This window comes from Lacerta agilis, chromosome 7 (assembly GCF_009819535.1).
Source record: "Lacerta agilis isolate rLacAgi1 chromosome 7, rLacAgi1.pri, whole genome shotgun sequence".
In the NCBI taxonomy this organism is placed as follows: domain Eukaryota; kingdom Metazoa; phylum Chordata; class Lepidosauria; order Squamata; family Lacertidae; genus Lacerta; species Lacerta agilis.
In genome coordinates, this window is record NC_046318.1 from 86,440,551 (window position 1) to 86,465,619 (window position 25,069).

At 59.6% G+C, this 25,069-nt stretch overlaps 1 protein-coding gene across 17 annotated transcripts in view; it reads left to right on the forward strand.

Moving 5' to 3' along the window:
• Positions 1–25,069, forward strand: part of SCRIB (scribble planar cell polarity protein) — a 56,218-nt gene that overhangs the window by 28,785 nt on the left and 2,364 nt on the right. Inside the window, exons 15-45 of one of the 17 annotated variants that reach the window (XM_033156073.1) lie at positions 316–645; positions 843–905; positions 2,463–2,552; positions 2,665–2,742; positions 3,304–3,621; positions 3,820–3,900; positions 4,569–4,853; positions 5,099–5,209; positions 5,994–6,170; positions 6,529–6,645; positions 7,017–7,205; positions 7,378–7,497; positions 7,667–7,723; positions 11,001–11,069; positions 11,172–11,255; positions 12,784–13,068; positions 14,297–14,365; positions 14,506–14,556; positions 14,972–15,016; positions 15,381–15,506; positions 15,609–15,716; positions 15,794–16,046; positions 16,527–16,707; positions 17,042–17,134; positions 17,222–17,416; positions 21,695–21,880; positions 22,371–22,510; positions 22,648–22,685; positions 23,331–23,405; positions 24,390–24,438; positions 24,526–24,559. In XM_033156073.1, coding sequence (XP_033011964.1) covers positions 316–645; positions 843–905; positions 2,463–2,552; positions 2,665–2,742; positions 3,304–3,621; positions 3,820–3,900; positions 4,569–4,853; positions 5,099–5,209; positions 5,994–6,170; positions 6,529–6,645; positions 7,017–7,205; positions 7,378–7,497; positions 7,667–7,723; positions 11,001–11,069; positions 11,172–11,255; positions 12,784–13,068; positions 14,297–14,365; positions 14,506–14,556; positions 14,972–15,016; positions 15,381–15,506; positions 15,609–15,716; positions 15,794–16,046; positions 16,527–16,707; positions 17,042–17,134; positions 17,222–17,416; positions 21,695–21,880; positions 22,371–22,510; positions 22,648–22,685; positions 23,331–23,405; positions 24,390–24,438; positions 24,526–24,530 — 4,068 coding nt within the window. In that variant the 3' untranslated portion in view covers positions 24,531–24,559. Of the gene's footprint in view, positions 1–315; positions 646–842; positions 906–2,462; positions 2,553–2,664; positions 2,743–3,303; positions 3,622–3,819; positions 3,901–4,568; positions 4,854–5,098; positions 5,210–5,993; positions 6,171–6,528; positions 6,646–7,016; positions 7,206–7,377; positions 7,498–7,666; positions 7,724–11,000; positions 11,070–11,171; positions 11,256–12,783; positions 13,069–14,296; positions 14,366–14,505; positions 14,557–14,971; positions 15,017–15,380; positions 15,507–15,608; positions 15,717–15,793; positions 16,047–16,526; positions 16,708–17,041; positions 17,135–17,221; positions 17,417–21,694; positions 21,881–22,370; positions 22,511–22,647; positions 22,686–23,330; positions 23,406–24,389; positions 24,439–24,525; positions 24,560–25,069 lie in introns of those variants that run through there. The other 16 variants (XM_033156066.1, XR_004427084.1, XM_033156071.1 and 13 more) reach the window with 16 other exon arrangements.

A 25,069-nucleotide genomic window follows, 5' to 3' on the forward strand; every position in this document is an offset into this window, starting at 1 on the left:
CTGGGATTTGGGATTAAGGCTCTCTCTGTTCCTCAGGTTTGTTTAATGGCAGAAGTGGGGGCCTTCATCTCCCCCAGGGGCCTTCCAGATGTGGCTCCCCCCAGGGCACTGGGGGGGGGGGAGTGGCTGTGGCGCTCAGGTCCAGCTTGCAGCTTTCCCAAAGAGGCATCTGGTCAGCCAGTGCAAAGAGGATGCTGGACTCGGGGGTCCCCTGTGGCCCAATCCAGCAGGCTTTTCTTACGGAGGGGAGGGGAGTAGGTACCTGCAGAAGAGGCTGCCTGACCTGCTTGTATTGAGAGCCTGTTTTCCCTGCAGCCCACGGTGCACTTTGCAGAAGACACACTGGTGCGCAGCGAGGAGGAAGAGGAGGCGGAGGAAGAGCACCCGTTCCCAGCAGGGAAGCAGCGGCTCATCCGCAAGGACACCCCCCACTACAAGAAGCATTTCAGGATCGCCCAGCTGCCCCGACCAGAGGCAGTGGTGGCCCTTTTGCAGGGGCTGAGTGCTGAGGGGGGGCACCAGGAGAAGGAGGCCGCCCCCGTGGAGGAGCAGGAGCAGGAGCAGGAGCAGGAGCAGGAGGCGGCCAGGTGGGATGGAGACCAAGCCCAGGATGGGGCTGCACCTGCCCCACCCTCCTCGGTCAAGGTAGGGAGCTGGGGGGGCAGCGCTCTCTCTCTTTCTCTCTTTATCTCTCTGGTGCTGGGGCTCCTGGATGCTCGGGTGGGGCCTGCCCCTCTGCCTCTCCCTCCCTCTGTCTGTGTCCCCCCCCCACCCGGTGGCGGTCCACCCGACCCTCCCCCCCACTAATCCGCATGCCTCTCTGCTGGTTCCTGTCCTAACAGGGGGTGTCGTTTGACCAAGCCAATAATCTGCTGATTGAGCCTGCTCGCATTGAGGAGGAAGAGGTCTGTACTGCCTCCCCCCCAACCATCTCTCCCCACACCACTCCCTTTCCTTGGGGCTTGCAGGGGCTGCCCCTCTCTGCACTGTGGTGGCAGCTTCTCTCCTCCCCTCTTGTCTTCCCGCACCTGAACTTTTTGGGGGGGGTGATGGGGGGGGGGGGCTTCGGTCCATGCCTAGGAGGGAGAAAGGTGAGGAGAGGAGGAAGCCAGCAGTAGAGCCTGAAACCTTGAGCAGCTGAGGGCTGTGTTGGCTGCAGACTGGGCCGTGGCTGGTGCTTTAGCCTGGGACAAGCTCTCTTCTCCCCAGCGGGAGTCTAGGGCAGCCCTTCCCAGCATCCAGAGCCAGCCCAAGCGCTCCCAGGGGTGTGCTTTCCTTGAAAGCGCCAGGCACACTCCATCCTGGTTGGAGGTGTGTGGATTGCGGTGTCCCTGCCAGAGCCCTTTGGCAAGCCCAGAAAGACACTCCAAAGCTGCTTTTCCTCAGGGCAGAGCAGCCTCAGTGCAGCCGGGGCCCCTGAGCTCCCAAGAGAGGAGGGTGCTGTGGGTGGGGAGATGCCTTGCGCCATGGCCTCCCTCTCCTCCCTCTCCAGGGGGTCTTCAGGGTCCCCGCTAGAGGAGGCAGAGCTGCCACTGGGCCCCATCTCCCCTGAGCACTTTGGGCTGCTAAAGTAACTCCAGCTTGGCTCTGGCAGGTTTGGCAAATGCCGGTCTGCTGCTGTTGCTCTGTCCCCTGAGGCCGCCTCTCAACCCCCCATGCCCCTCTGCTTGACTGCAGGGGGGGGCCCTCAGACGCCTCCAGGGCCTTTCTCTCCCCTGGGCATCCCCTGCCATAGGGGCACACGCACATAGCCTGCTTGGCTCCCTCCGTGAGCTTTTGGCCTGCTGGAAGGGGCCCTGGACCTCTGCTCACGCCTCTTGCATGATGGGGTGGGTGGAAAGTGTTCAAGGGCTGCCTGGTTTGTACCAAGGCAGGAGCTCCTGTTGCTTGCCGTGCCCAGAATGTGGCCTTGGTGTGGCCAGAGGCTTCCCCCAACCCTCTTTGCACAACGCTCTGCCACGCCAGCTGGAGGGCTTTGGCATTGCCTCCCTGGCTCTCCTGGGGCCTGAGCACTTGTTCTGTGGCAAGGGAAGCCCCCCCCCCCATTGCAGTGCTGGTGGGGTGGAGAAAAGCAAGAGTGTCTCAGGCCTGCCCTGGGTGGTGGGGCCCCCTGAGGGTCTCTGTTGGCTTTGCGCTGTAAGACGGACACAGCTTTCTCCTGTTCAGGTGGGGGGGTATTTTGGAAGCTGGGTGGGTGGGTGGCAGTGGGAGATATTTCGGGACCTGGGATCTGGTGAGACGTATGGGAGCCCCCTCCCACATAGGTGGCCCTGGTGGTGAATTGGCCATTTGGTCCAGGGGTGGATTGCAGGTCTTGTGGGCACCCAAAGGAGATGCTTCGGGGGGGGGGCTGCTTCCTCACCCCTCATTATGGGCTCAGACACTGGTCCATGGTGCCTCCCCTCGTTCCGTATGTCTTTGCTGCTGTGTCTCCCTTAACATTGTCCCCCTTTTGCTTCCAGCTGACTCTGAGCATTGTGCGGCAGACGGGGGGGCTGGGCATCAGCATTGCGGGGGGCAAAGGCTCCACACCCTACAAGGGAGACGATGAGGTACGGGCAGCTGCAACAGGGAGGCTTTCCACTTAGGGTTTTGGGGTCCCCTTGACCTGGGGCAGGACTGCCCAGAAAGTGCCCCCCCCCGACTGCTCCCCTCTCTTTGCAGGGCATCTTCATCTCCCGCGTCTCTGAGGAGGGTCCGGCTGCCCAGGCAGGGGTGCGGGTGGGGGACAAGCTCCTGGAGGTGAGTAGTTGGGCACCCTTAGGGTGGGTTGGGGAGGGCACCCATCCCTGCCAGGGGGAGGAGACATCTCCATAAACCCTCGGCCAGCTGCTCCCTCCCTGCCATCACCTTTTTGGCAGGCCCTGTCCTGGGCGTAGAAGGCCTTGGTCAGCCCTTCCAGGCCAAGCTGCCCCCCCCCCCGGTCCCGTGGTGTCTCCCTTGCTCTCCCTTGCTCTCCAGCACACTTGGCCTCCTGCCATGCCTGCCCCCGCCCCATGGCTGGTCTCTGCCTGCCTGCCTGCCTGCCTGGGGCCTGAGTCACCAGTCAGAATAAGTACATGCTGGAATTGGTAACAGCAGCCCAGGCTCCCTCGCAGCTCTAGGCGGGCATTTGCTTCTGCATTGCCCTGCAGAGGGGGAGGAGAAGATGGCCCTTGCCAGACTCTGCCATGGGAGGGGGCTGCCTGTGAAAGCCGTGCTAGGCTCCCCTTGGGGCTCTGGAGGGGGCTAGGGTGGGCCTCTGCAGCCGGCCTCTGGTGGGGCACTTGCCTGAGCCAGCCCCCTCTTTTGCGCCCCCGGCAGGTGAACGGGGTGCCTCTGCAGTGTGCGGAGCACCATGTGGCAGTGGAGGCTCTGCGTGGCTCGGGCACCACGGTCTCCATGACGGTTCTGCGGGAGCGGATGGTGGAGCCGGAGAACGCTGTCACAGTGACCCCGCTGCGGCCGGAGGACGACTACAGCCCCCGGGAGCGGCGGGGGGTCGGCCTGCGCTTCCCGGAGAGGCCCGAGGGAGCCCCCCTGACGGAGCGCCTCTCCACGTGCCTCATGCGCAACGAGCGGGGGCTGGGCTTCAGCATCGCTGGCGGGAAGGGCTCCACACCCTACCGGCCAGGGGACACGGTGAGGAAGGGAGGGAAGGAGGGGACCGCCTCTCTCTGGCCAGCAGCCGCCTGGCAGGGGCTTCGGGCGACACCCGATCCCTGCCTCTGCACTTATTCCTGGCTCCTCGCTGACGGGGGCACTTCACTGTTCCCAGGACGGAGGGACAGAAGGGCCCTTGCCTTGCAGGGAGGGGCCCTGACTTTCCTTTCCCCCCAGGGGATCTTCATCTCACGGATTGCAGAGGGGGGCGCAGCCCATCGGGACGGGACCCTCTGTGTTGGTGACAGGGTCATCTTGGTGAGTGGACTCTCTTGGGGGGCTGCCTTAGGGCCAGGCGAGGTTCCTTCAGGAGGCTCTGGGGTCCCCTCTGCCCCCTGCTTGCCCATTCAGGGTGGGGCTGAATCTAGCCAGGGGGGAGGTGGTGTTGGAGTCACCTTTCTGGAACTCTGGGTAGGTGGGCACGGCAGGTGGGGGGACAGCCATTTTGTTCTGAAGCTCTTTCCCTCCCTCCCTCTCCTGCTGCTCCTCTTCCTCTTCTTCCTCTTCTTCTTCCTCCTTGTGGCCTGTTTCTCTGCCCCCTCCCGAGGCACAGCCGATCTCTGCCCAGCAGCCATGATGAGAGAGGATGGGGGGGTAAGCCCCGAGACGGCCTCGTCAGTGCTGGCTTCCGTCTGCCTGCCTGCCTGCCTGCCTGCCTGCGAGCCTCCCTCTCTCTCCTTTGCCCTCTGCTGGGTCATGTACACTTTGCCCCCACCTCTTCTGCTTGTGCTCTTTGGCCCTCTGTCCTGAGCTGCTGTTTGCCTTGATCGGGGGGGGGGGGGCTCACCTTGCCCTCCAAGCCCCCTTCTGACTGCTGAGGCTGGGGTCCCTTGCCTCTGGTCCCAGGCCTGGGATTGGGTGCCCTGTGTGCATGTCCCCCCTCCCTCCCTCCCTCCCCCTTTGACGCTGGTTTGGGGCCGTTCTAGATCAATGGGGTAGACATGACGGAAGCCAGGCATGATCAGGCCGTAGCGCTGCTTACTGCCGCCTCCCCCACCATTGCGCTGCTGGTAGAGAGAGAGGCTGTGCCCGCTGCCCCCACCGCCGCCACCCAGCCCAGCGAGGAAGACCTGCCCTTGGGGCAGCGGGCACAGCGGGCACACTCTCCGCCACCACCGACCCCCACCCGCGGGGAGAGCCCACCTGAGGAGACACCCCTGCCCCACAGGAGCCACCCCGCCCAGAGCCTGGAGGGCCAGTACCCCACGGAGGTAGGTGAAGGGCATGGGGAGCACTGTCTGTCCCTGTGGGAAGCTGCTGGCATGGGAAGGCCCCTCCTGTGGCCAGGCAGCTTCTCTGAGTCTGGCACCCACCCAGCCTGGTTTTCGCCAGCTCCCCTTCGGATGTGGGTCCCTCCAGCCTCTCTCTTCCCCTGGCCTGGAGTTGGGTCCCAGCAGCTCCTCCTCCATGAGGCCCTCTCTTGACCCTGGCTTGGTTTTTTGCTTTCTGCCTGCAGGAGGTGATCCTGGTCAAAGCGGGGGGTCCGCTGGGGCTCAGCATTGTGGGCGGCAGCGACCACTCCAGCCACCCCTTTGGGATCCATGAGCCGGGGGTCTTCATTTCCAAGGTAGAGGCTTGCAGGGCTTGTGTGTGGAGCTGCTGAGGGCCCTGAAAGCCCTGCCCTGAGAACACCGTGGTTAGGAAGCCTAGTAGTTATTGCACAACCCGTTGACTCTGCGAGTCTTGCCACTCCGTGTGCTCCAAAAAACCCCTTGGAGGCCCGAAGAGCAAGGAAGCCCCCCCCCCCATTTCTCCACTTTCTCTGCACAGAGCCCCCTGTTTTCATTAAATAATTTTTAGTAGCAAATTTTAACAAGGAAGAACAGGGAATGAACCAGCCCCCCATTAGGGGTTCCAACACCCCTCAGTGCAGTCATCTCAAATGAAACACAAAAGTGGATTCCAGGCCCCCCAGGGAGGCAGAGAGGGCCTCCCCTGAGATGGGCGTTGATAGGGAATGCATTCAGAAGTGGCCAGGAGACAGCCAGGCCTTCAGACCATTGTATAAGCACCAGAAGAGCTTGCAAAGTCCATGTTTGTTGGCCTGTCGTTAATCCCCATTATAGCACTATTACTAATCCCCAGACGACAGGAATGTGATTTGAAAGTACACGGACCTCTGCAACCATTGAGGATTTTGCCCGTGAAAAATGGATAGGGACAGCAGCCACGCCAGACCAAAAGGAAGAGATATATATGTGTATCAGCAGACAGAAGTGCCTCTGGGGGGCGGGGGGGGGCATCTTCAGCCTCTCGGCCGGCTGCAGGTGTTGGGGACACTGCTAGCTTGTCCCTCCCAGGCCACCGGCAGGGCTCTTTCCAATCTCTTCTGTCCTGTGTTGCCTTGGCAGGTCATTCCTCGTGGCCTGGCCTCTCGCAGTGGGCTGCGGGTGGGAGACCGGATCCTGGAGGTGAATGGTATTGGCCTCCGACACGCCACGCACCAGGAGGCTGTGAGTGCGCTGCTCTCCAACACTCAGGAGCTGAGAATGGTTGTCCGGAGAGACCCTCCGCCACCTGGCATGCAGGTAGGAGACGCAGCTCTGCTGTAGTGCCTCTGCCACTGGGCATCTCCCGCTGCCTGGAGTGCTCTTCAGCCCCGCTGGGATGTGGCTGGGCTGACCCACCAGAGCTCCCTCCCCTCTGGCCTGCAGCCTCCATGGCTTCCCCAGGATGGGGTCTCCTGCCCCCCTCCGTGAAGGCCTCCACTGCCCACTCCCTGCTTTCCAAAAGAGCCTTCCCCAGTGCCCATCTACTGGAGCTGAGGTGGAGGCAGCCAGGACTGGGAAGGAGGAGGCATGTCTCTCCTGGAAGGGGGGGCTGGGGGGGGCTGCTTCCCAGCTGCCCAGCCCACCCCTTCCAACTTGCTTTTGCTCACTCTGTCAGGAGATCTGCATTGAAAAGAGGCCAGGGGAGAAACTTGGCATCAGCATCCGAGGAGGCGCCAAGGGCCACGCAGGGAACCCCTTTGACCCCACGGACGAGGGCATCTTCATCTCTAAGGTACAGGGTAGCACATCCCCCTCCCCCTGGCCAAGGTTTGCTGTGCTTGACTGCCAAGTGGGGGGGGGAGGGAGGGAGGGAGGTCCCAGCTGTGTTTGGAAGGGCCTCCAGCCTTGTCTGCATACCACGTCCCTCCCACCCAGTGGGACATTCTTGGGTTGTTCTGAGAACTTCTGTTGCTGGGGGGGGGGGGGGCGCGCTGCGGAAAGCAGAGTTCTGGAGCCTTGAGCAGAAGGTGCCGGACCCTCTGCCTGCCCCCCTGCCTCCCTGATCCGTGAGGCCCTCTTTCCCTCCAGCTCTGGCTGCTCCCAGGGCCTGGAAGGTGGGGGTTGCCAAGGCTCCTTCCTCACCCTCCTCTCTGCTTTGTGCAGGTCAGCTCCACGGGGGCTGCAGCCCGTGACGGGCGGCTGAGGGTGGGCATGCGCATCCTGGAGGTGAACCACCAGAGCCTGCTGGGCATGACGCACACGGAAGCGGTCCAGATCCTGCGCGCTGTGGGAGACACCCTTCTGGTGCTGGTCTGCGATGGGTTTGACCCCAAGGCTGTGGTGGCCATTGAGGTGGGTGCTAGCCAGGGGCCCCTTGCCAGTGACCGAAGGTTGCCTTCAGTGCCTTTTCCTGCTGATGCCCCATGGCGGGGGGCAGCTTCTTAGAGAGGAGGTGCAACATTGGTCTGGTGTATGCCCCCAGACACCCCCTATGCCCGCCTCACCTTTCTCGTCTGCCTCCCAGATATCTCCTGGGATCATTGCCAATCCCTTTGCGGCCGGCATTGGGCGCAAGAACAGCCTGGAGAGCATTTCCTCCATTGACCGGGACCTCAGTCCGGAGGAGCTGGACGTCCTTCAGAAGGTGAGGCCTGTGGTTCCCAGGGGAGGGCAGGCTTAGGTGAGGGGAGAACTCCCCCTTCTCTCTGGCAAGGCTGCTAATCCCCCCCAAAGAAAAGAAATCTGGAGAAAAGACCTTGAGGTGTCTGGCTGGCAGGTGCCCTCAGCTCTGACCGCCTCCTTTGTGTCCCCAGGAGTTGGAGATGGTGAGGGAGACAACCCAGTGGGAGAGGGAAGAGACGGAGAAAGTGGTGAGACGTGATGGCCCTGCTCTACCCTTCCAGGGTGAGGGAAGGGGGCTGCCTGGATCAGGGCCTCCTTTCCCTCCGGCAGCCCCCTTCCTTCCTTCCCTCCCTCCTGCTGGTGCTGCTTTGGGGCTGCTTTGGGGCCTGGGCTCTTCCCCCCAACCTCTGGCTTCCAGCCTGCCTTTGCCCGTAGGAGGCTGCTTGTTCTAGCCCAGCCCATGCCCTCTGCCTGCAATGCCAGGTGCATTGAGCCTCCCATAACGCCTGTGCCGCCTTCCCTGGCTCCGTGGGGGAGAGACACAGGCATTGCTGAGATACTGTGCTCAGCAGAGTGTCGTCGTCCCCGCCGCTTTCGTGGGCCTGGCCCCCGAGGTCCCTGCAGGGCCACAGGTCTTCCTCAGGTCTTTACCAAGAGGTTCTGGAATTCGATCTCGGGGCCTGGCGCTGCTCCATCTCTGAGCAATGGGCCCTTTTTGTCTAGTGGAAACTAGGTGGAGTCTGGCCACGATTCATGGCGTGAGGCGTTCTCCTTCTGGGAGCAGCAACGGGCTGGGAGCCTTTTTTCTCCGGGACCAGGACCTGCCAGACAGGTTCTTCACCACAAGGCAGTTTTAGGAGGCCCCCATAGGTCTTCCCAGGGGGACCCATGGCCGGTGAGGTGGCCGCACTCTGGCTCCCCGTAGGCACAGTGCCAGCCACTCAGGAAGGGAGGGAAGCCCCCCTGTGGGTCTGTGCGAGGCAGAGGCAGACGGGTCCTGGCCAAGCATGGGGTGGCTTTTCCCATACCTGTTGTTCAGATATTCCCTTCTGAGGAAGAATCCTTGGGCAAACCTCCTTCTGTGAGACCTAGGGAGTCTGGATTTGCTCTGGGAAGGAATGTGGGCGTGGAATGGCCCAAGAGACGAGGCCTGGGTTTGGCTGGAAGAGCAATCACTCATTCCTCCCTTTATGTGAGGTTGGAGGAGGCAGTTGGGCTCTGGGCTTTGGCTGCCTGTATCTTGGCGCTCAGGGCCAGGCTGAGTCCTCCAGGGGGATCCGGTGGAGGAGGAGGAGGAGGAGGAGGAGGAGGAGTTTGGATTTGATATCCCGCTTTATCACTACCTGAAGGAGTCTCAAAGCGGCTAACATTCTCCTTTCCCTTCCTCCCCCACAACAAACACTCTGTGAGGTGAGTGGGGCTGAGAGACTTCAAAGAAGTGTGACTAGCCCAAGGTCACCCAGCAGCTGCATGTGGAGGAGCAGAGACGCGAACCCGGTTCCCCAGATTACGAGTCTACCACTCTTAGCCACTACACCACCCTGGCTCTCTGGGGAGTCTGAGGGTCTGGGGAGTGCCTTGTGGCACCTGGAGCCTGGACTTCCAGCAGAAAGCGGAAGGCCCTTCGTCCAGCTCCTCAGCCGCTGCAACTGGTTGGGCTTTGGGGCGACTTCCAAATGGAGATGTGCAGAATTCCCTCCAGGCTTCATCTTAGCCAGTTCCTGTGAGGAACATCCTGAGCTCTTCAGTCCTCAGGTCAGAGCGAAGCCGAGGTCCAAGGAGGCCGGGTGCCTTCATTGCCCTCCTTGGTCAAGCCAGACGCTTCCCTTTTCCTTCCCCACGGGGCCAAGTACCTTGGCTGCTCCATGCGTGAGAGGCAGGGGGCCTTTCCTCGGCACCTGCCTCTGGCCGTGGGGGTCTGTAGTTTGCTTTCTTTGAAAAGGACAGTTTTTAGGTGGGCAGGAAAAAAGGGCTATTTTGCCCGGCTTTCAGTGGTGTTTATCATCCCAGTTAAAGTTTTTTTTAAATAATTTTTATTATATTTTCCCAATTAAACAAATTTAACAGATTATAAACATTTTAAACACATAAAAATAAATCTCGCTCTGCCGAGCTTTGACTTCCCCCCTTCACATCAGCAGGTTTTCTAGTCCAGTATAAACATGCAGTTTCTCTTTAAACCTTCCACAATGTCGTAGGGTCAGTCCAATACTGCTAGTGTCTTCAAACTTCCACAGTTAGATCTTATGTAATCAATAAATTTACTCCAATCCTTTTGAAATTTTGATTCATCCTGGTTTTGGATCCTGTCAGTCAGTTTTGCAAGTTCCGCATTTTATAAAGTTTTCTCTTCCCTGCTCTCAAAATTTTCCTCTTAGTCTTCATTAGGAAAGGAATTGAAAATAAAACTGCGAGTAATATAATACAAATCTGTGGTGCAACTGCATTCAGAGTCCCCTGCACAGGTGGGATCACCTCACCTTAAAAATTGTAAAAGTGAGAAAAGATTCAGAAAAGGACAACGAACATGACTGAGGGAGGGATGGAGTGACTCCATAATAATAATAATAATAATTTATTTATACCCAGCCCATCTGGCAGGGTTTCCCTAGCCACTCTGGGCAGTTTCCCCCCAAAAATATTAAAAATAAAATAAAACACCTGACATTAAAAACTTCCCTAAACAGGGCTGCCTTCAGATGTCTTCTAAAAATCAGATAGTTGTTTATTTCCTTGACATCTGATGGGAGATTGTTCCATGGGGCTGGCGCCACTACTATGAAGAAAAAATTGCAGCGTCGGGGACTTTTGGTTTAGAGAAAAAGCAGGTCATAGGTGACATGAAAAAAGTTTATAACATGATGCCTGACCTGGAGAAAGTGGAGAGAGGAAAGTTCCCCCCCCCCCTCAGAACGATCAAACTTGTGGACATTCAGTGAGGCTGAATGTTGGAAGAGTTAAACTGGAACTGCCTGCTGCAGGAGGCAGTGATGGCTTCAGAAGAGGACTGAGCAAATTCCCAGCAGGTGCGGCTGCCTCTCCCCAAGGGTAGAGGGCCCTTGAGCCCCGGCTCCATTTGCTGGTTTCCTGCCATGAGTAGAGGAGGCTGGTTAGCCTTGGGCCTGATCCAGCAGGTGCAGCTGAGCTCTTCTGATGCTCTTGTCACAGAAGCAGGAGGGGGGCTGGAGGGAAGACCCACCCCCCACCCCCCGGGGCAGAGCCTGGGAAGGGGAGGGCCTCCTCGGCTGCTGCTGGAGCTCTGGCTGGCCCTGGGTCCCTGCTTTGCTGCAGCCCCCGCTGAGTGGCCAAACATCCTCTGGGGACCCTCTTGGCCCTGTTTCTGGGCGGAGCACCTTCTGGCTGTAAAGTTGTGGGTTCTGCTTGGGACTGCCTGCTGCTCCGGGGGGGGGCCCTTCCTTCTCCCTCTCTCCCTCCCTCCCTCTTGCTCTGTGGGGTCCCTGGGCCTGCTGCTGACCCCTCTTGCTCTCTCTTCGCTTGTGCTGCCTGCCTGCTGCCTCTGCGAAGGAGCGTAAGCGCCGGGAGCGGGAGACGGCCACGCAGCTCCTGGCGGAGGAGGAGGAGGAGGAGGCCGAGGTGAGAGGGGGGCGGCTGGGCTAAGGGGCTGCGAGGAAGGGGGACTGGGCTGGGTGGGCATGCTCCCGAGTCCCCGCTGACCCTCTTCCCCCCTCCCCACAGGGCCTTGGTGCTGAGCCCCTGCAGCTGGACTACCGCACCTTGGCAGCGCTCCCCAACAGCGGCCTCCAGAAAGCCACCCGAGGTGTAAGTGATGGGGATCCACTGGCCAGTGGGCTTTTGCAAAGGGCGGGCTGGATCCCAGCCAACTTTGGCTGCTCCCTCTGCCTTCAGCCAACCCAAGCGATGGCTCTTGTGGATTGGAGCCCCTGGCGTGTCTCCCCAGCTGCTTTGGAGGCCTTGTCACTTGGAGGGAGGGGCAGGGGGGGCCCTGTGCCCTGGAAGCAGCTGCTGGCTTCAGGGCTGGCTCTCTGGGGTGGGGTGGGGGCACAGAGAAGCTGAGGAGAGAAGGACCCAGAGCTCTGAGGAGGGACCTTCCAGGCTCTTTCGAGAGATGGGAACACCAGCTGACACTGGAGGCAGGCATCAGCATGTGTGGGAACTCTGCTTTGGGGGGGGGCTGGAGGTTGCCCCTCAGCAGCGATGAAGAGCAGTGGCGTGTTTGCCCCCCACTTGCCAAAGACCCAGTTGGTCTGGCTGGGTGAGGAGGGAGCAGGTGGGCTGCTTGGGGGCCATTTTTGCTTCTCTGGAAATCTGATCTGCCTGAGTGAGATTCCTGAGCCAGCCCAGCACTCGGCTATTTTGGGTTTGACTAGTGGGCGTTGGAGGAAGGGACTGGGCGGGGTGGGGGTGGGTGGGTGGGGGTCTTCCTTTGTCTGTGGCTGCTGGCAGGCGCGGTGAGTCTCTCTCTTTCTCCTGGCACCTGCAAGGCTTTTCCTCTGGGCACAAGTGAGCGGGCAGCTGGTGGGCAGCAGCAAGTGGGGGGAGCTGCTTCCTCAGGCTTGGTCAGGGTCAGGGGCTCTGCTGCTGTGCCCGCCTTCATGGGGGGGCAGGGGGCAGGCAAGCTGTGCCCCTCTAGATGTTGCTCAGGCCTGCCATGTTACTCCTGGTTCAGCAGGCAGCGGGTGCCAAAGGGCAGAAGCTCCATCCCTTGGCTGGGTGTGCCAGGGATGGCAGGGGGCAAGGCGATGAGCATCCCAGAAAGGCGTCCCTGTGCAGAGATCCTGGGGGTTTCCTTTGTGAGCAGCTCCACTTGGCTTTTTTGAAAGGAGGGTGGCAGGGAGAGGCCCTTCTGTCCGGCCGAGCAGAGCAGGTGACTCTATCTCCCACATGGAGGTCTTTCTTGGCCTTCAGCCCCTTGCCTGCCTCCCCTGGCCAACACAGAGTGGCTTATTCCCCCCCCCCCCCGCATAAGGCCCTCCCTGCATCCATGGGAGCTTCCTGGGCAGAGGCAGCCAGGGGCCTCCCAGCCCCCTCCTCTCCTTTTGGTCCCATCCTGAGACTCTGCCACTGCTGGAATCAATGGGGAGGGGGGTATGGGGGGGAGCCACTCCCAGCCCCTTCTGCTGTAGCTGGAGCATGGCAGGGAGGCATCTCTACACCCTCCTGCACACCTGGGAAGGTCTCTGTCTCCCCCTCCCTGTGGGCCCTGCAGGCACCTAAGCCCCCCCCCCCCCCGGCCACACAACAGAGAGCTGCCCCCATGAGCCGCAGAGCTGCCCTGGCCTCACCAACCATTGCCCCTGAAAACGCAGTTCTTGTGTCTCTTCCTCAGCTTGCCCCTCCTGCCATGGAAAGGGACCCACGGGCGCCTCCCCTGCCGGCCCCCCCTCCCTTGGACCTGGGCCAGGCAAGCAGCGCCATGGCCCCCACCAAGGGGGCTGCCCTCTCACTGCCAGCTGTGGAGGTGGAGGAGGAAGAGAGCTTGGTGGACTCGCAGCCCATCCCCTTCAGCGCCAATCCCTTTGTGCTGGCCAACCAGCAGGGCAAGGCGTGCCTGGGGGGGCCTCCCCTTGGCTATGGCAAGGGGGGAGTGCTGAAGACCAGCCTCTGCACCAAGGCAAGCGGCCTTGTGGGCCTGGCCTGCTGTGTGCTGTGCCTCTGCTGCATGCCTGGGGGGAGCGGGGGGGAGAAGGCAACCACAGCTCACGCTTGGGCTGGGACCCTCTCCCCCCACCCTGTCTCTTGCCTGAGGGGGCTCAGCTGCTCTGCACTGCATGCAGGAAGTGTGTGTGTGTGTGTGTGCGTGTGTGGAGTGGAATCGAGCGGGGTGGGAGCCATGAGGGGAAGAGGCAGGGGACATGCCTTTGCAGGCCAGGCTATGCTGCCTCTGGGAGACCCTGAGAAGAAGGGCAGGGGGGTGAGGCAGTGGGCTTGGAGAGGAGGGCCCCTGCTGGCCCCTTCCTCCCTTGACTCTCTGCAAAGTCTTTGGGCTGCTCTTCTGTTTGGCTGCTCTTCAGTTTTGCTTGGCTACTAACCTGCTTTGGGCCTGGCTCATTTTGGCAGCGTTTGTTGGCTGCCCTTGTGAGAGGAGCCCCCCACCCCCTGGGGCAGCTGAGCCCCTCTTGGAAGGGCCACTAATATGCAGTCACTGCATTGACAGTTCCAACGGTGTGTTTGTGCTCATGGTTTGGTGTGCCAGCTTTGTCAACCGCTTTGTGCGTCCGTGGAAAGCAAAACAGGATAAAAGTAATAATTCTAAATGTCCAAAGAGGGTGGGATTCTGCAGTGTGCACAGTTCCATCTTGACGCAACTCCCTCTCTGCGTGACTGATCCAGCCACTTGGGAGTTGGCACAGAAGCAGGTTCAGGTTTTTTGATCCTATAATGTGCATCCATGGGGACTAGGAGCTTGTGTAGAGGAACGTGTGTTGGGAACCGGGGGGGGGGGGGATGTGCTGTTCCTTCCCTGCCTTTGGGCAGAGTTGCAGTATCTGCTCAGCCAATGAATAGATGCTCTTTCAGCAAATTGCAGCAGAGGGGCTTCTTAGTGTGAGCAAAACTAGAGATTCCCACACTGAGGAAGGGGTTTCCTGAGCGTGGCAGGGGGGCCAGCAGAGGAGCTGGCACTGCTCTGAGGGGCAGTTGGCTCAAGTGGAGGAAGAGTGTTGGCAAGTTTGTGGCTCCAACTGGGGAGATCAGGCAGATTCATGAGCAGCCAGAGCCCCTTTTGGGGCCAGATTTCATAGGGAAGAGGCTTCTGCCTGGGGGTTGGGAGAGGCTGGTCTCTCTGGGCAGGGGGGTCCCTCCTCAACATCACTGCCCCCCCTCACCAGCTGTCCTTTCAGGCCCTTTCGGGGGAAGGGGAACCAGGAGCCGCCTGGCGAGACACTCCCTACTCTCCTGGCAGCCAGCAGGTAAGGGGTGCTGCAGTGGGGGTGGAGGGTGCTGCGGTGTGTGTTGGGGGGGGGGGCTTTCCTCTGCCTATCCTGCCTGTCAGTCAGCCAGACTCTCTGGTTCTCTCTCTGGTTCTCTCCCTGGCACTGCTGCCTTCCAGCCTCCTGCTGCCCCCCGGCCAGCCCACCTGGTGGGCAGAGAGACCCGCTTTGTAAGTGCCCCTTGGTGTGCTGTGCCCGCTCTCCTCCTCTGCCCTGGGTGGGGGGAGGGGGCTGCTGAGGCTGTGCTTGGGGAGGATGCTCTGTGGGGCGGGGGGGGGGGGACCCTCACTGCGTGCCGCCCCCCTGGCTGCTGCTGGTCTTTTTGGCTGCTTCTGCAAGAGTGGTTTCTAGCTGTAGTCTGGGAGGGGCAGGAGGAACCAGTTTGTGGCATCACTCGGGGGGCCTTTCCAGCATAGTTCAAGATGCGAAGTCTCTTTTGGGAGCAGGGGCAAGAGCTTAATGTTGGGTAAGTTTGGGGAGGGGCTCCTGGTTCTGGCGTGGCCAGCTTGGAGGTGCCTGGGCTTGGGTGGGGGCCCCCAGCGCCCCTCCCGGCCACCAAATGCATTCCTGACTTTCTCCTTCCAGGCTGCCGTCCACTTTGTTCCCAGCCACAGCGAAAGCAAGTCCTCGGTGAGTCATTGTGGCCCCTCCACCCGCGCCCATGGCCTCCTCTGGTGCCACGTGGGCCACAAAAGGGGCTTGGAAGGGGCTCCAGGTGGGGTGTGACCATTGGGCACGTTGCCCAGCCCCCTCTTGGCCACTTGGGGGGGGGGGTCTGGCTGAGCCGCGTTGGGGGCTGGGAATAGTTTGTCACACTAGTTTGTGTGCTTAGGGAAGTCTTGCTTTCATTCATTTTTCCCAATTTGTCCCTTTTTATCAGAGGGTAAGAATAAGACTTGCGTAGCCATTGCCCTGACCTTTGCTTGCCTTGGGTTGGAGGCTGAGTTTCCTCTCCTTTGTTCTGGCTGACTTTACCCCCTCTCACCTGTGCCAGACCAAGCCGGGCGTGATCCAGCCCATCACCCGCATGCGGCCCGCCCCAACCCTGGCGACCTTGGAAGGCCGGGACAGCCCCAATCCATTCCAGCAGGCTGAGCTCTGCTCCAGCACCCACAACTCTGTAAGTTGCTGCCCCTGCCCCCGGGGCTGGTGGGTTGAGTGGCACCCGCTTGGCCTGGGGCCGCTCTCCCTCCTCCTCTGACTTGCGCCCTCTTTCCCCCAGCCGCGATCTCCCAGGCCCCCCTCGCCAGGCGACGTCCCCGTCAGCGCCAAGCAGGCCTACAAGGCCTTTGCGGCTGTCCCCGTTCCGCATCTGCTGCTGGAGCCTGAGGTGAGTTGGGGGGGGCCCTTGGGGGTGGCAGAGTGCCCTTTGCAGCTGTAGCCATTGCCTGCCCTTTCCTCCCTTAGGAGCCCCAGAAGCAGAAAAGTGCAGAGAAGCCTCAATCCCTCTCTGAGGTGAGCTGCAGGGGAACAGGGGGGCCTGTTTCTCCTGCCCAGGCTCCGCTGCTGGGAGGCGGCCTGCACAGCCCAGAGCAGAGGTCCTTCCGCGAGAGGCAGAAGTACTTTGAGGTGGAGCTGAAGCAGCAGCCGGCCGAGAAGCCACCCAAGAGAGTGTCGCTGGTTGGGGAGGAAGACCTGAGGAAGATGAAGGAGGAGGAAGGTGTGTGGTAGTGGCAGGGGGGAGCCATGGGGTTAGCCAGGCCGAGGCCCCCTACTCTACCTTTCTTGGGCCCTTCCCGCCCCCCAGGGGCTACTAGCTCAGAGGCCGCTAACTGCTGGGGGGGGGGAAGCTGCTCTATAGTGAAACACCCACCCTCCCTCGCCCTCCATGTTTGGCTAAGCAGCGCAGAGAGCTGCCCTGGGCAGAGGAAGCTCTTCTGCAGCAGCCGCTCTCCTCGCCGTGCCTCAGCTGCCGTCCTGGTGGGGAAGGTCCTCTTTGAAGGACACGGGAAGTACACAGATCGGGGTGGGGTCCCCTCATACCTTTCAGGTGGATCTCCCCACCACCACCTGTCTTCCTGGTTCATCTTTGGATCTCAGAAGGCTGCACCCTCTTGGAGGCATTCCCTTACCCAGCCAGGGTCCTTCCACCCTTGGGGGGCTGTGGGGAGGCTGACCTGTTGGCTTCTCACTTGGGCAGCTCGCAAACTGCAGCAGAAGCGAGCTCAGCTGCTGGAGGAAGAGGAGGAGGAGGAAGAGGAAGAGGCGGAGGTTGCCAGGCAGAGACACCACCCAGATGTTCCCTCCAGCATCTTCATTGAGGGCGTGGAGTACAAAGTGGAGAAGCTGGATGGGCAGAGCCTGCTGCCCTCCACGCCCTGGTGAGTGAGCTGCATGCCGTGCCCCCTGCATGCTCTGTCTCTCCAGCCCGGCCTCCGTTCTCCCAGGAATCAGCCGGGACCCTGGTGGGAAGAAGCCCACAGACAGGACCCTAGGCGAAGAGCAGCCTTCTCCCTGCTTTGTCAACAGCTCTGGGATTGCCCTCCAAGTCCCAGCGCTTGGCATGGGGGCTTTTAGTGTCTGCCTGCGGACTCCTCTCCCCAGGGGTCTCCTGGCTTGAGTGTGTCCCCTTCGGTCTCTTGGCTCCTCCCCAAAGGGAAGCCCCCTCCCCGCCTCCAGGGCTCTGGTCCCTCACAGAACTTTGTGCCCTGCCAGGTTCCCAGAGCCGGAGAGGCACAACGGCTCCCCGCAGAGGGATTCCCTGGAGGAGGGCCGGAGGCTGGAGGTGCGGCCCACGACCATGGCTGGGTAAGATGGGAGGGCAGGTGGAGGGTGGGGCCTGTGGGGGAGGGCGTGTGGGTCTGCCCCCATTGAGCCACGCTCTCTCCTGGCCAGGCTGAGCCCCGTGTACCCCAGAGGTGGCAGTGAGCCTGGGGCTCCCGTGAGGACAGCGAAGGCCGAGCGCCGGCAGCAGGAGCGCCTCCGCATGCAGAGCCCAGAGCTGCTCAGCGCCCAGGAGAGGAAAGAGCTCTCCCCAGCCGAGCGCCGGGCGCTGGAGGCCGAGAAGAGGGCCATGTGGCGAGCAGCACGGTAGGTGGGGAGGGGCGGGCAGGGACAGCATCCCTCCCCCCCCCCCCAGCATGCTTTCTGAAGGGGGCTGGCAGGAGAGGGGCTGTGGAGCACCAGCTCACTGCATGTTGGGTTTCTTAGCTGCTTGCCCTGCCCATCGGTTGCCTTTGCTGGATCAGGCCAGAGTGGGCCCTGCATTCGCCCCACGGCCAGCCAGGGGTTCTCAGGTGGGGTGTGTGGGACGCCAGGGGGCCACCATGGGTGCCTGCTCTGCTTCTGTGGGTCCCTGTGGCCTGAATGTTCACCCCACTGTCTCGCCCCCTGTCCTGACAGAATGCAGGTGGGGTTAATGCCACCCACCACCACTCTGCCTGCCTCTCTGACAGAGCTGGCAGAGGGGGAGTGAGGGACTCCGTCATCCTGCATGGACCATTCCCTGGTGAGGTTTGGGCAGAAGGCAGCTGCCCTGCCCTGCCAGGGTGGGGCACCCACTGCGTTGGGGTGGTGTAAATTTAGCCTGACCCAAAACAGGTGAAGTGGCACTGTTGCACCTGCCATGTGGTGGTGGCTGCAGCAAAGAAATCTGACTTCACCACCACCATGGCTTCCACAAGTAGCCTTGTGGCCAAGCTTTTCTGAGTGGCGAATGGACTTGTGTCCCCTGACCAAGAGACCGTTGCTCTGACACTCTTGGGGGCCAGCCACAAGATGATTCCTGCCGTGCATTTAAGGGACAAAATGACTCAGATTTGGACAGAGGGATGCCACCTCAGAGCAATCTAGCAGAGGCATCTAGCGCACTGTCCACTCCCTCTGCACTGCGTCAGTTTTGATTATTGCAGCCTGAGGATATGGACAAGCGGCTTGAAGAAGTGCGGCCAGCCTTGGCCCTTGCCCATCTTGGCCTCTTAGAACTAGCCGCGGGGGCTGGCTGGGGGTCAAAGGAGGCATGGATGTGTCCCCACTTAATAAGACCTGCCTGGACCCAGAAGCATTAGGCAAATACTGGCAAGTGACAAGTGGCCCCTTCCTGGGCAAGGCGCTTGAGGAGGTGGCAGCCCCGCATCAGGCACCCTTGGAGGAGGACTTCTGGGGAGGCATCATAGCTGGTTAGTTGCCTCTGTCGAGACGCTGTCGGCAGAGGCAATGAAGTGGTGATTAATGTAGCTACTGTCTATCGTATTATCTCTGAGGAACAAAGATACAGTAACAGGAATTAACTTCCCAATGCTCTGGAAGGATTGCTCCCTCGCTGTGGGATGGAGATATCTTCAAAGGACCCAGGCAGATGGGGCGAGTGACCTGGGAGCAGAAGAACCACAAACTTGCCCCAACACCACTCAATAGCCCCGACCAGCAAAGCCTCCTTTAATGACTTCCAAAACGTCTATAAAATACTACTGAAGCTCTCTCTCTGCCAGTTAAAAGGTTCATTTGAAATACGACCCAATGGCTGGCTTAGGAGGAGACCCCATTAAGAGGATGAAAAAAATTAAGAAAGAAGCATGCTCTTAAGATATATACCCCCCAAAAGTGACAAGTGGGGTGCCTCAGGCTTCTGTCCTGGGCCCGTTGTTCAAATTCCTCATAAACAACCTGGATGAAGGAATTGAGGTGATGCCCATCAAAACTGCAGGGGACACCAAACTGGGAGGGGCAGCTAATGCCTCAGAAGACAGAATCAGGACTCAAAAGGACTTTAACAGATTGAAGAACTGGGCCCAAGCTAACGAAATGAGTTTCAGTAGGGACAAATGTCATGTTCTGTACTTAGACAGGAAGAATCAGGTGCACAAATGTAAGATGGGGGATACCTGGCTAATAATAATAATAATAATAATAATAATAATAATAATAATAATAATTTATTTGTACCCCACCCATCTGGCTGGGTTTCCTCAGCCACTCTGGGCAGCTTCCAACAGAGATTAAAAATACATCTTTGGAGGTCTTAAAGCAGAGGCTTGACAGCCATCTGTCAGGAATGCTTTGATGGTGTTTCCTGCTTGGCAGGGGGTTGGACTGGATGGCCCTTGTGGTCTCTTCCAACTCGATGATTCTATGATTCTATGATACATTGCCAGTAATATACTGGAAAAGGATCAAGGGGCTTAGTGGACCACAAGCTTAACCTGAGTCAACATTTTGAAAGTGGACAGATGCCAGTTTTTACACAATACAATAAGATAACAACTACAAAGAAACACACAGTCCTCTCCTAAAGGTAATTGTCAGCCTCCACCACCCAGAGAAGGTAGCCGTCCCTCTCAGCCCTCACCAAGGGGCCTCCCTTTTTTCTCCCAGCTTCTCATGCTGGGAGACCAACGTTTCCCCGTCTTCCACCCAGGACCGTCCATCAACCATCTACCACCCCCATGAATGCATAATCCCTGGACCTTAGCAAAGTCCCCAAACATATGACTCCAAAGAAGAAAGAAAATGAAGAAGACTAAGAAAAGAAACGAAAAAAACAAGGAGAGAGACAGACATAGATAAAAGCAAAAGAAAAGATAAAAGAAATGTTCTGTCTACTGGTGGCATAAAAAAGGGAAGAAAGATTAGTTAAGACATTCAGTCCATGATAATATCAATCTTCTCCACTTTCTGTTAAACAGTATTTATTTTAAGTCAAAGTGTCTCAGAATCATTTGTTTCTTTCCCCCACTTTTTCTAGCTTTCACCAGAAGGGAATCAAAGGAACAGAGAATTAGTGGTAACAAGAGACAAAGTTCTAGGCTTTAAAGATGAAGTAAAAACTGTCAGATCACTGGGTCCAGATAGCACCCACCCAGGAGTTGTTAAAGCATTCAAATGTCAAACTACCGATATGCTTAAAAAAACAAAAACAAACCTCTTGTCACTAAGATCAGCCCTGGAAAGTGGCCAAGAAAGGTTTCTAAGAGAGGATATGATGAATTACATGCTGGTTAAACTAACACCTGCTTCTAGAAAAACTGGCTCCAGAAGGCATTGTTAAAGATATAATTGCCAGGGATATAGAAGGACAAGTGTTGCTGAAATGGAACCAGTATGGCTTCTGCAGGAATAAGTCCTAGCAAAGAAAAGAAAAAGCACTTATTTGCACAGGACAAAGTTAACCTTTGTGCTGAGAGGCTGCCATGCACTTTGCCCAAGGATGGAACATTTCATGCAGTCCAGAGATTTGAGAAGAGGAGGAGCCAAGACAGAGCGTCCAGCTGCTGTGCTTTGCCTCTCGGGGTTCTGTCCGCATCCTCAGGCTGCTCAAGTCCAGAAGGAGCCAAAGGGGCCCAAGAGAGATCTGCTGGCTCTGCTCTGAAGGGAGGGGAGCTGCTTCATCTGCAAAGCCCCTTGCAGGCAGAGCTGCAGCGGACCCTAAGGCTGCCCAGAAAAGCTCTCCTGGGTGAGATGCGATGGCAGCTGCCCAGCCAGCTCTAGTCTGCACTGGAGGGGGTTGGTTGCTCTGGGGCCACGGGCCCCTCTTCCGCCTCTCAAGTGCCCCCTCTGGTTCTTGGCCTTTGGCTCTGTTACGGCAGGACGAGGAGCCTCTTCTGCTCACTGCTCAGTTCAGTCGCTGCCCTTAAGTGGCCCCCATTTTGCCTCCCAGGCCGTTTCCTGTTTCCTCTCCGTTGCTGCTCAGGGTCTAGTTGGCGAACGCAGCCCAGGAACAGAGAGGCCAGGTTTTCTGCAAGAGGCTCAGCCTGGCAGTGGTGCCCTAAGACACACCTCCGAATCTCCACAGGGCTCTGGGGACCAAACTGGCTTCCCTCCCCTTCTTTGCCCCCCTGCAACCCCTCAAAGCAGAGTTGGTTCTCTCAGGAAAGTGCCCCCTGCCAGTTGCTGATGCCAGCTGGGCACCGAACGAGAGAGGCTGGGAGGTGTCTTGGGAAGAGGCTCTGGACCGCCTTCCTTGTCTCCAGTATCTGGAAGGGAGGGCTCCCCTTGTGTGACGGTGCCCCTCAGAAGCCCACCCCATTTGGAGTCCTCTTCCCTCAGTATGACTGGCTGTGCGTGTGGGGCCCTCCAGGGAAGGCCCCTGCCTCCTTTCCCCCTCCACCCATCTGCATGCACCTGGTGGGACTCGCTCATCTGCGATCTGGGGGGGCAGGGGGGCTGCCGTCTTCTCCACTGACCAAGACAGGTGAGGTCTGCCCCGCCCCCCTTGCTGGCACCTGCCTCTTCCTCCTGCCCACCCTTTCCTTCCCTCTCCTTTTCTTTCTTTCTTTCTTTCTTTCTTTCTCTTGCTCTCTGCCATCTTCCTGCCTGTCGGGACATCTTCGGTGCCTCCCTTCTACTCTTCCTCCTCCTCCTCCTCCTCAGCTCTTCCACCCTAGAAGAGAGCATGAAAGAGTATGAGCAGGATCTCGCCAGGAGGCTCTACCAGGCCCGCCAGCAGGCACCGGGGGGGCAGGGCCCTGCTGCTGCTGCTGCTGCTGCTGCTGCTGCTGCCGCCGCCGCTGCCACCACCACCACCACAAGAAGCCCTGGGCCAGGGGGCCACCCCAGGTGTGCAGAACTTCCACACAACCCCACCTACACCCCAGGGCCTGCAGAGCCCCAGAGGTGCCCCCCAGATCTAAAGGGGCAGCTGGGCCACACCTGTGCTGAAGGCCTGGTTGGTGCTGCCACTGGAGAGTCCCTGCTCTGCCTTCCTCTGCTCCTCCTGCGGTGGACAGGCATGTTTGCCAAGCAGATCTGCACCCTAGTCTGCTCCTGAGAGCCTCCGCCCTGGCTGAAGGAGGCAAGGGGTGCCCTTCTGCCCCCCACCAAGTTTCTGCCTTCTCTACAGCAATGGGGGGGAACTGAGGGCTTCTTCCTGCACCCCTTCTTCCTTCCTCCCTTGCCACTGACCTTTGGGGCAGTTCCACTCAGCACTTCCTCAGTTGGCCAAGTGAGGAGGGCCCTGCAATGCCCACCCCGGGTGACTGTTGTTGTTCCACCTGTATTTCCAGCCCACCCCAGGTGTGCCAACCTCTCTTCCTCTCCCGCCTGGCAGGATGAAGTCCCTGGAGCAGGATGCCCTCAAGGCCCAGATGGTGATTGCCAAGTCCAAGGAGGGCAAGAAGAGGTCCACCCTGGAGCAGCTGGCGGAGTCTCCCTCACCTGCCCCCACCCCCTCGCCCACCCCCCTGGAGGGTAGGTCACCTTCTTTCATGGCAGTCTGGCTTAGGAAGGGGAACCCACAGCGGCTCAGGGGGAAGGGATGTGTTTGATGTCTCCCACCCCCCACAATTCATCCTCTGTTTTCTCTCCAAATTCTGTCCCTATTTCAGACTGCAGCACCCGAATCCTGACTTCTCCAGGCAGGCTGGTAAGGAGGGGGGGACCCAGCACCAGCCATGCTTCAGAGGGGAGGGGGCCTGGGAGCATGGAGGTCCCTGCAGCTCTTCAGTTGGGGGGGTGCATCTGGCCGTGGCCCAGAGGACTCCTTCCTGGCTTCCCACAATTCCCTCTTTGTCTTGGGGGGGGGGTCCCTGGTGCTCCCTCTTGCTCTGACTCCTCCCCTTCCCTCCTGGAGTCTCCTAAGGATATTGGCTGGGAGGACAACCCCCCTCCCCGTCTCTGCTCCTGCCCTGACCAGCATAGCCAGCCTCTCCCCTTGAGGGATGGGGGGCACTCTGTGGGCCTCAGGCATGACTTCATTGCTGCTGCACTCTGGTCAGGGCAGGAGGGGCAGGCTCCACACGTGGGGGCAGGGGGGGCCTTTAAGGTAGTTTGACCCTTGAGGAGGTGGGAAGATGGCTGCTACAGGGAAACGTCATGAGGGAGCCCCTTGACCCCTGCCCCCAAGTCCAGCCCTGCAGCCTGCCAAGAAGAGCAGGAGGAAGGCAGGAAGGGCCCCGTCTGCCCCTCCTGGAGCCCCCCCCCTCCTGCTTCCCCATATGCTCGTTCATCCTCTTTCCCCCTCTCTCTTTCTGCCTCTTCCTTTCTTTCTGCCACTCCTTTGGCCCTCCAGTCTGTGCCAGAAAAGAAGTTTCTCTACAGGGAATTTGCTGCCATTCCTTCTTCCAAACCAGTTTATGAAATCCAGGTACAAGCTGCATGTGGTGGGGCAGCTAGGAACACCTCCCCCCAAGGCAGTCGGGGCCTGACGCTCCACCTCCTGCCCCCATCTAGCCTGGGGGTCATTGGCAGCCACCGGGGCTTAGGCTGGAGGCTGCCCCCAACCCAGAGCAGAGTCTCTGGGGGCTCCTCCCCTCTGTCCCAGGCCTTGTGGGGACCCTGCTGCCCCTCCTTCCAAGGTCTGTTGGTGGGGAGGTGATGGGAGAGGCTGCTGAAGACCCCTTTCAGGCAGGCCAGGGCCGCCCTGTAGTGGCTTCTTGGCCCCCTCCCTGCCATGTCACAAGGACACCCCCCAAGCCAGGCAGGTGTTGCGCTGGATCCCGCCTGGCAGTGGCCTTAGGCTGCTGGGCTTACCCTGGCTCATGATCTGGCTGGCTCTGCAGCACTGGTGGCGAAGGGGCCGCTTGCTGCCTGCCTTGCCCTGCTGCCTTTTCAGCCGTCTTCTTGGAGGCTCCTCCAGATACCAGTTGGCCTCTGTCTTGTGAAGCCTCCGTCTGGCAGCGATGGCCAGCAGGGCCTGCCCTTAGGAGACCCTCTCCTCACAGCAGTGTCTTGGGGGGTCTGGGGGCCTCACAGATAGGGAGCATGTGAACCACACAAGATATGTAATGGGCTCTGGTGGGATCTCTTGCCGGATCTCCCTAGCCCCACCTCATGCCGGACCTGCTTTTCTATCCCTCTGCCTGGCTGGTGGGCAGGCGGCCCAGAGGCTGAGTGAGGGGCATTTTAGCACCAGGCGCCCTGGCTCTAGAATTCCCTCTCTTGCTTCTGGGGCCTCCTGCCTGCTCTTCTCTGCACCCCCTTTCTCCCCCTCCCACCGCATGCTCTGTTCTTCAGCACCTGCTCCCCCCCCCCCCAACTATGTGGGAATGGGCGAGGGACGCTTTATGTCCTGGGTGCTGGGGGGCGGGGAGCAGGCAGGGACTGATCCCGCTCTGCCCTCCCCTTCCAGACTCCAGATGGCGGAAGCACCTGCAGACTCAACGATGCCAGCAGCTCAGGTGAGTGCCCAGCTGGAGCCTCCTGGCCTTGGTTGCTGCCCCCAGCGCTTCTCTCCTGAGGCCTCTGCTTTTTCTGTTCCTTTCTAGAGTGAATGGTCAGCTGAGCAGCAAGGAGCAGTGGGTAGGACGCCCTTGCACTGCCTAGGAATGGAGTGCTGTGATGAGCATGCAGTTGGTGGGGGCGGGGGTTGTGTCTGATCCTGCCTAAGGAGCTGGGAGTGGCCCAATGAGCATGCCCAGCCACCTCCCATTTTGGTTTGGAAAGGAAGTTGGGGATACCCTCAGGGACCCTAACGTTGGAAGCCTAATTCCAGGCAAGGCTTGAAGGTGGAGGCAGGAAGCATTCTCAGAAGATGAGGGGCTGGTCTTCTGCCTTCACCACTGCGGGGTTGGGGGGGTTGGGGGGAGCTGCGTTGAAGGCTCAAGGCTTCCCTCCCTGCAAAGGCCAGGGGAGGAGCTGCTGTGCTTTGTGGGAGAGCATTGAGGTTGCTTCTAGGTCTCAGGCACTGGTGCCATCTCTGGGGGGTCCTGAGGGTTTGGGCACCCACAAAATGTGTACTGTGGGTGCCTGGCCATCACGTTGTTGTTTGCATCTGCCCCCCCCCACCTTACCTCTGCTGGCTCTCTGGCA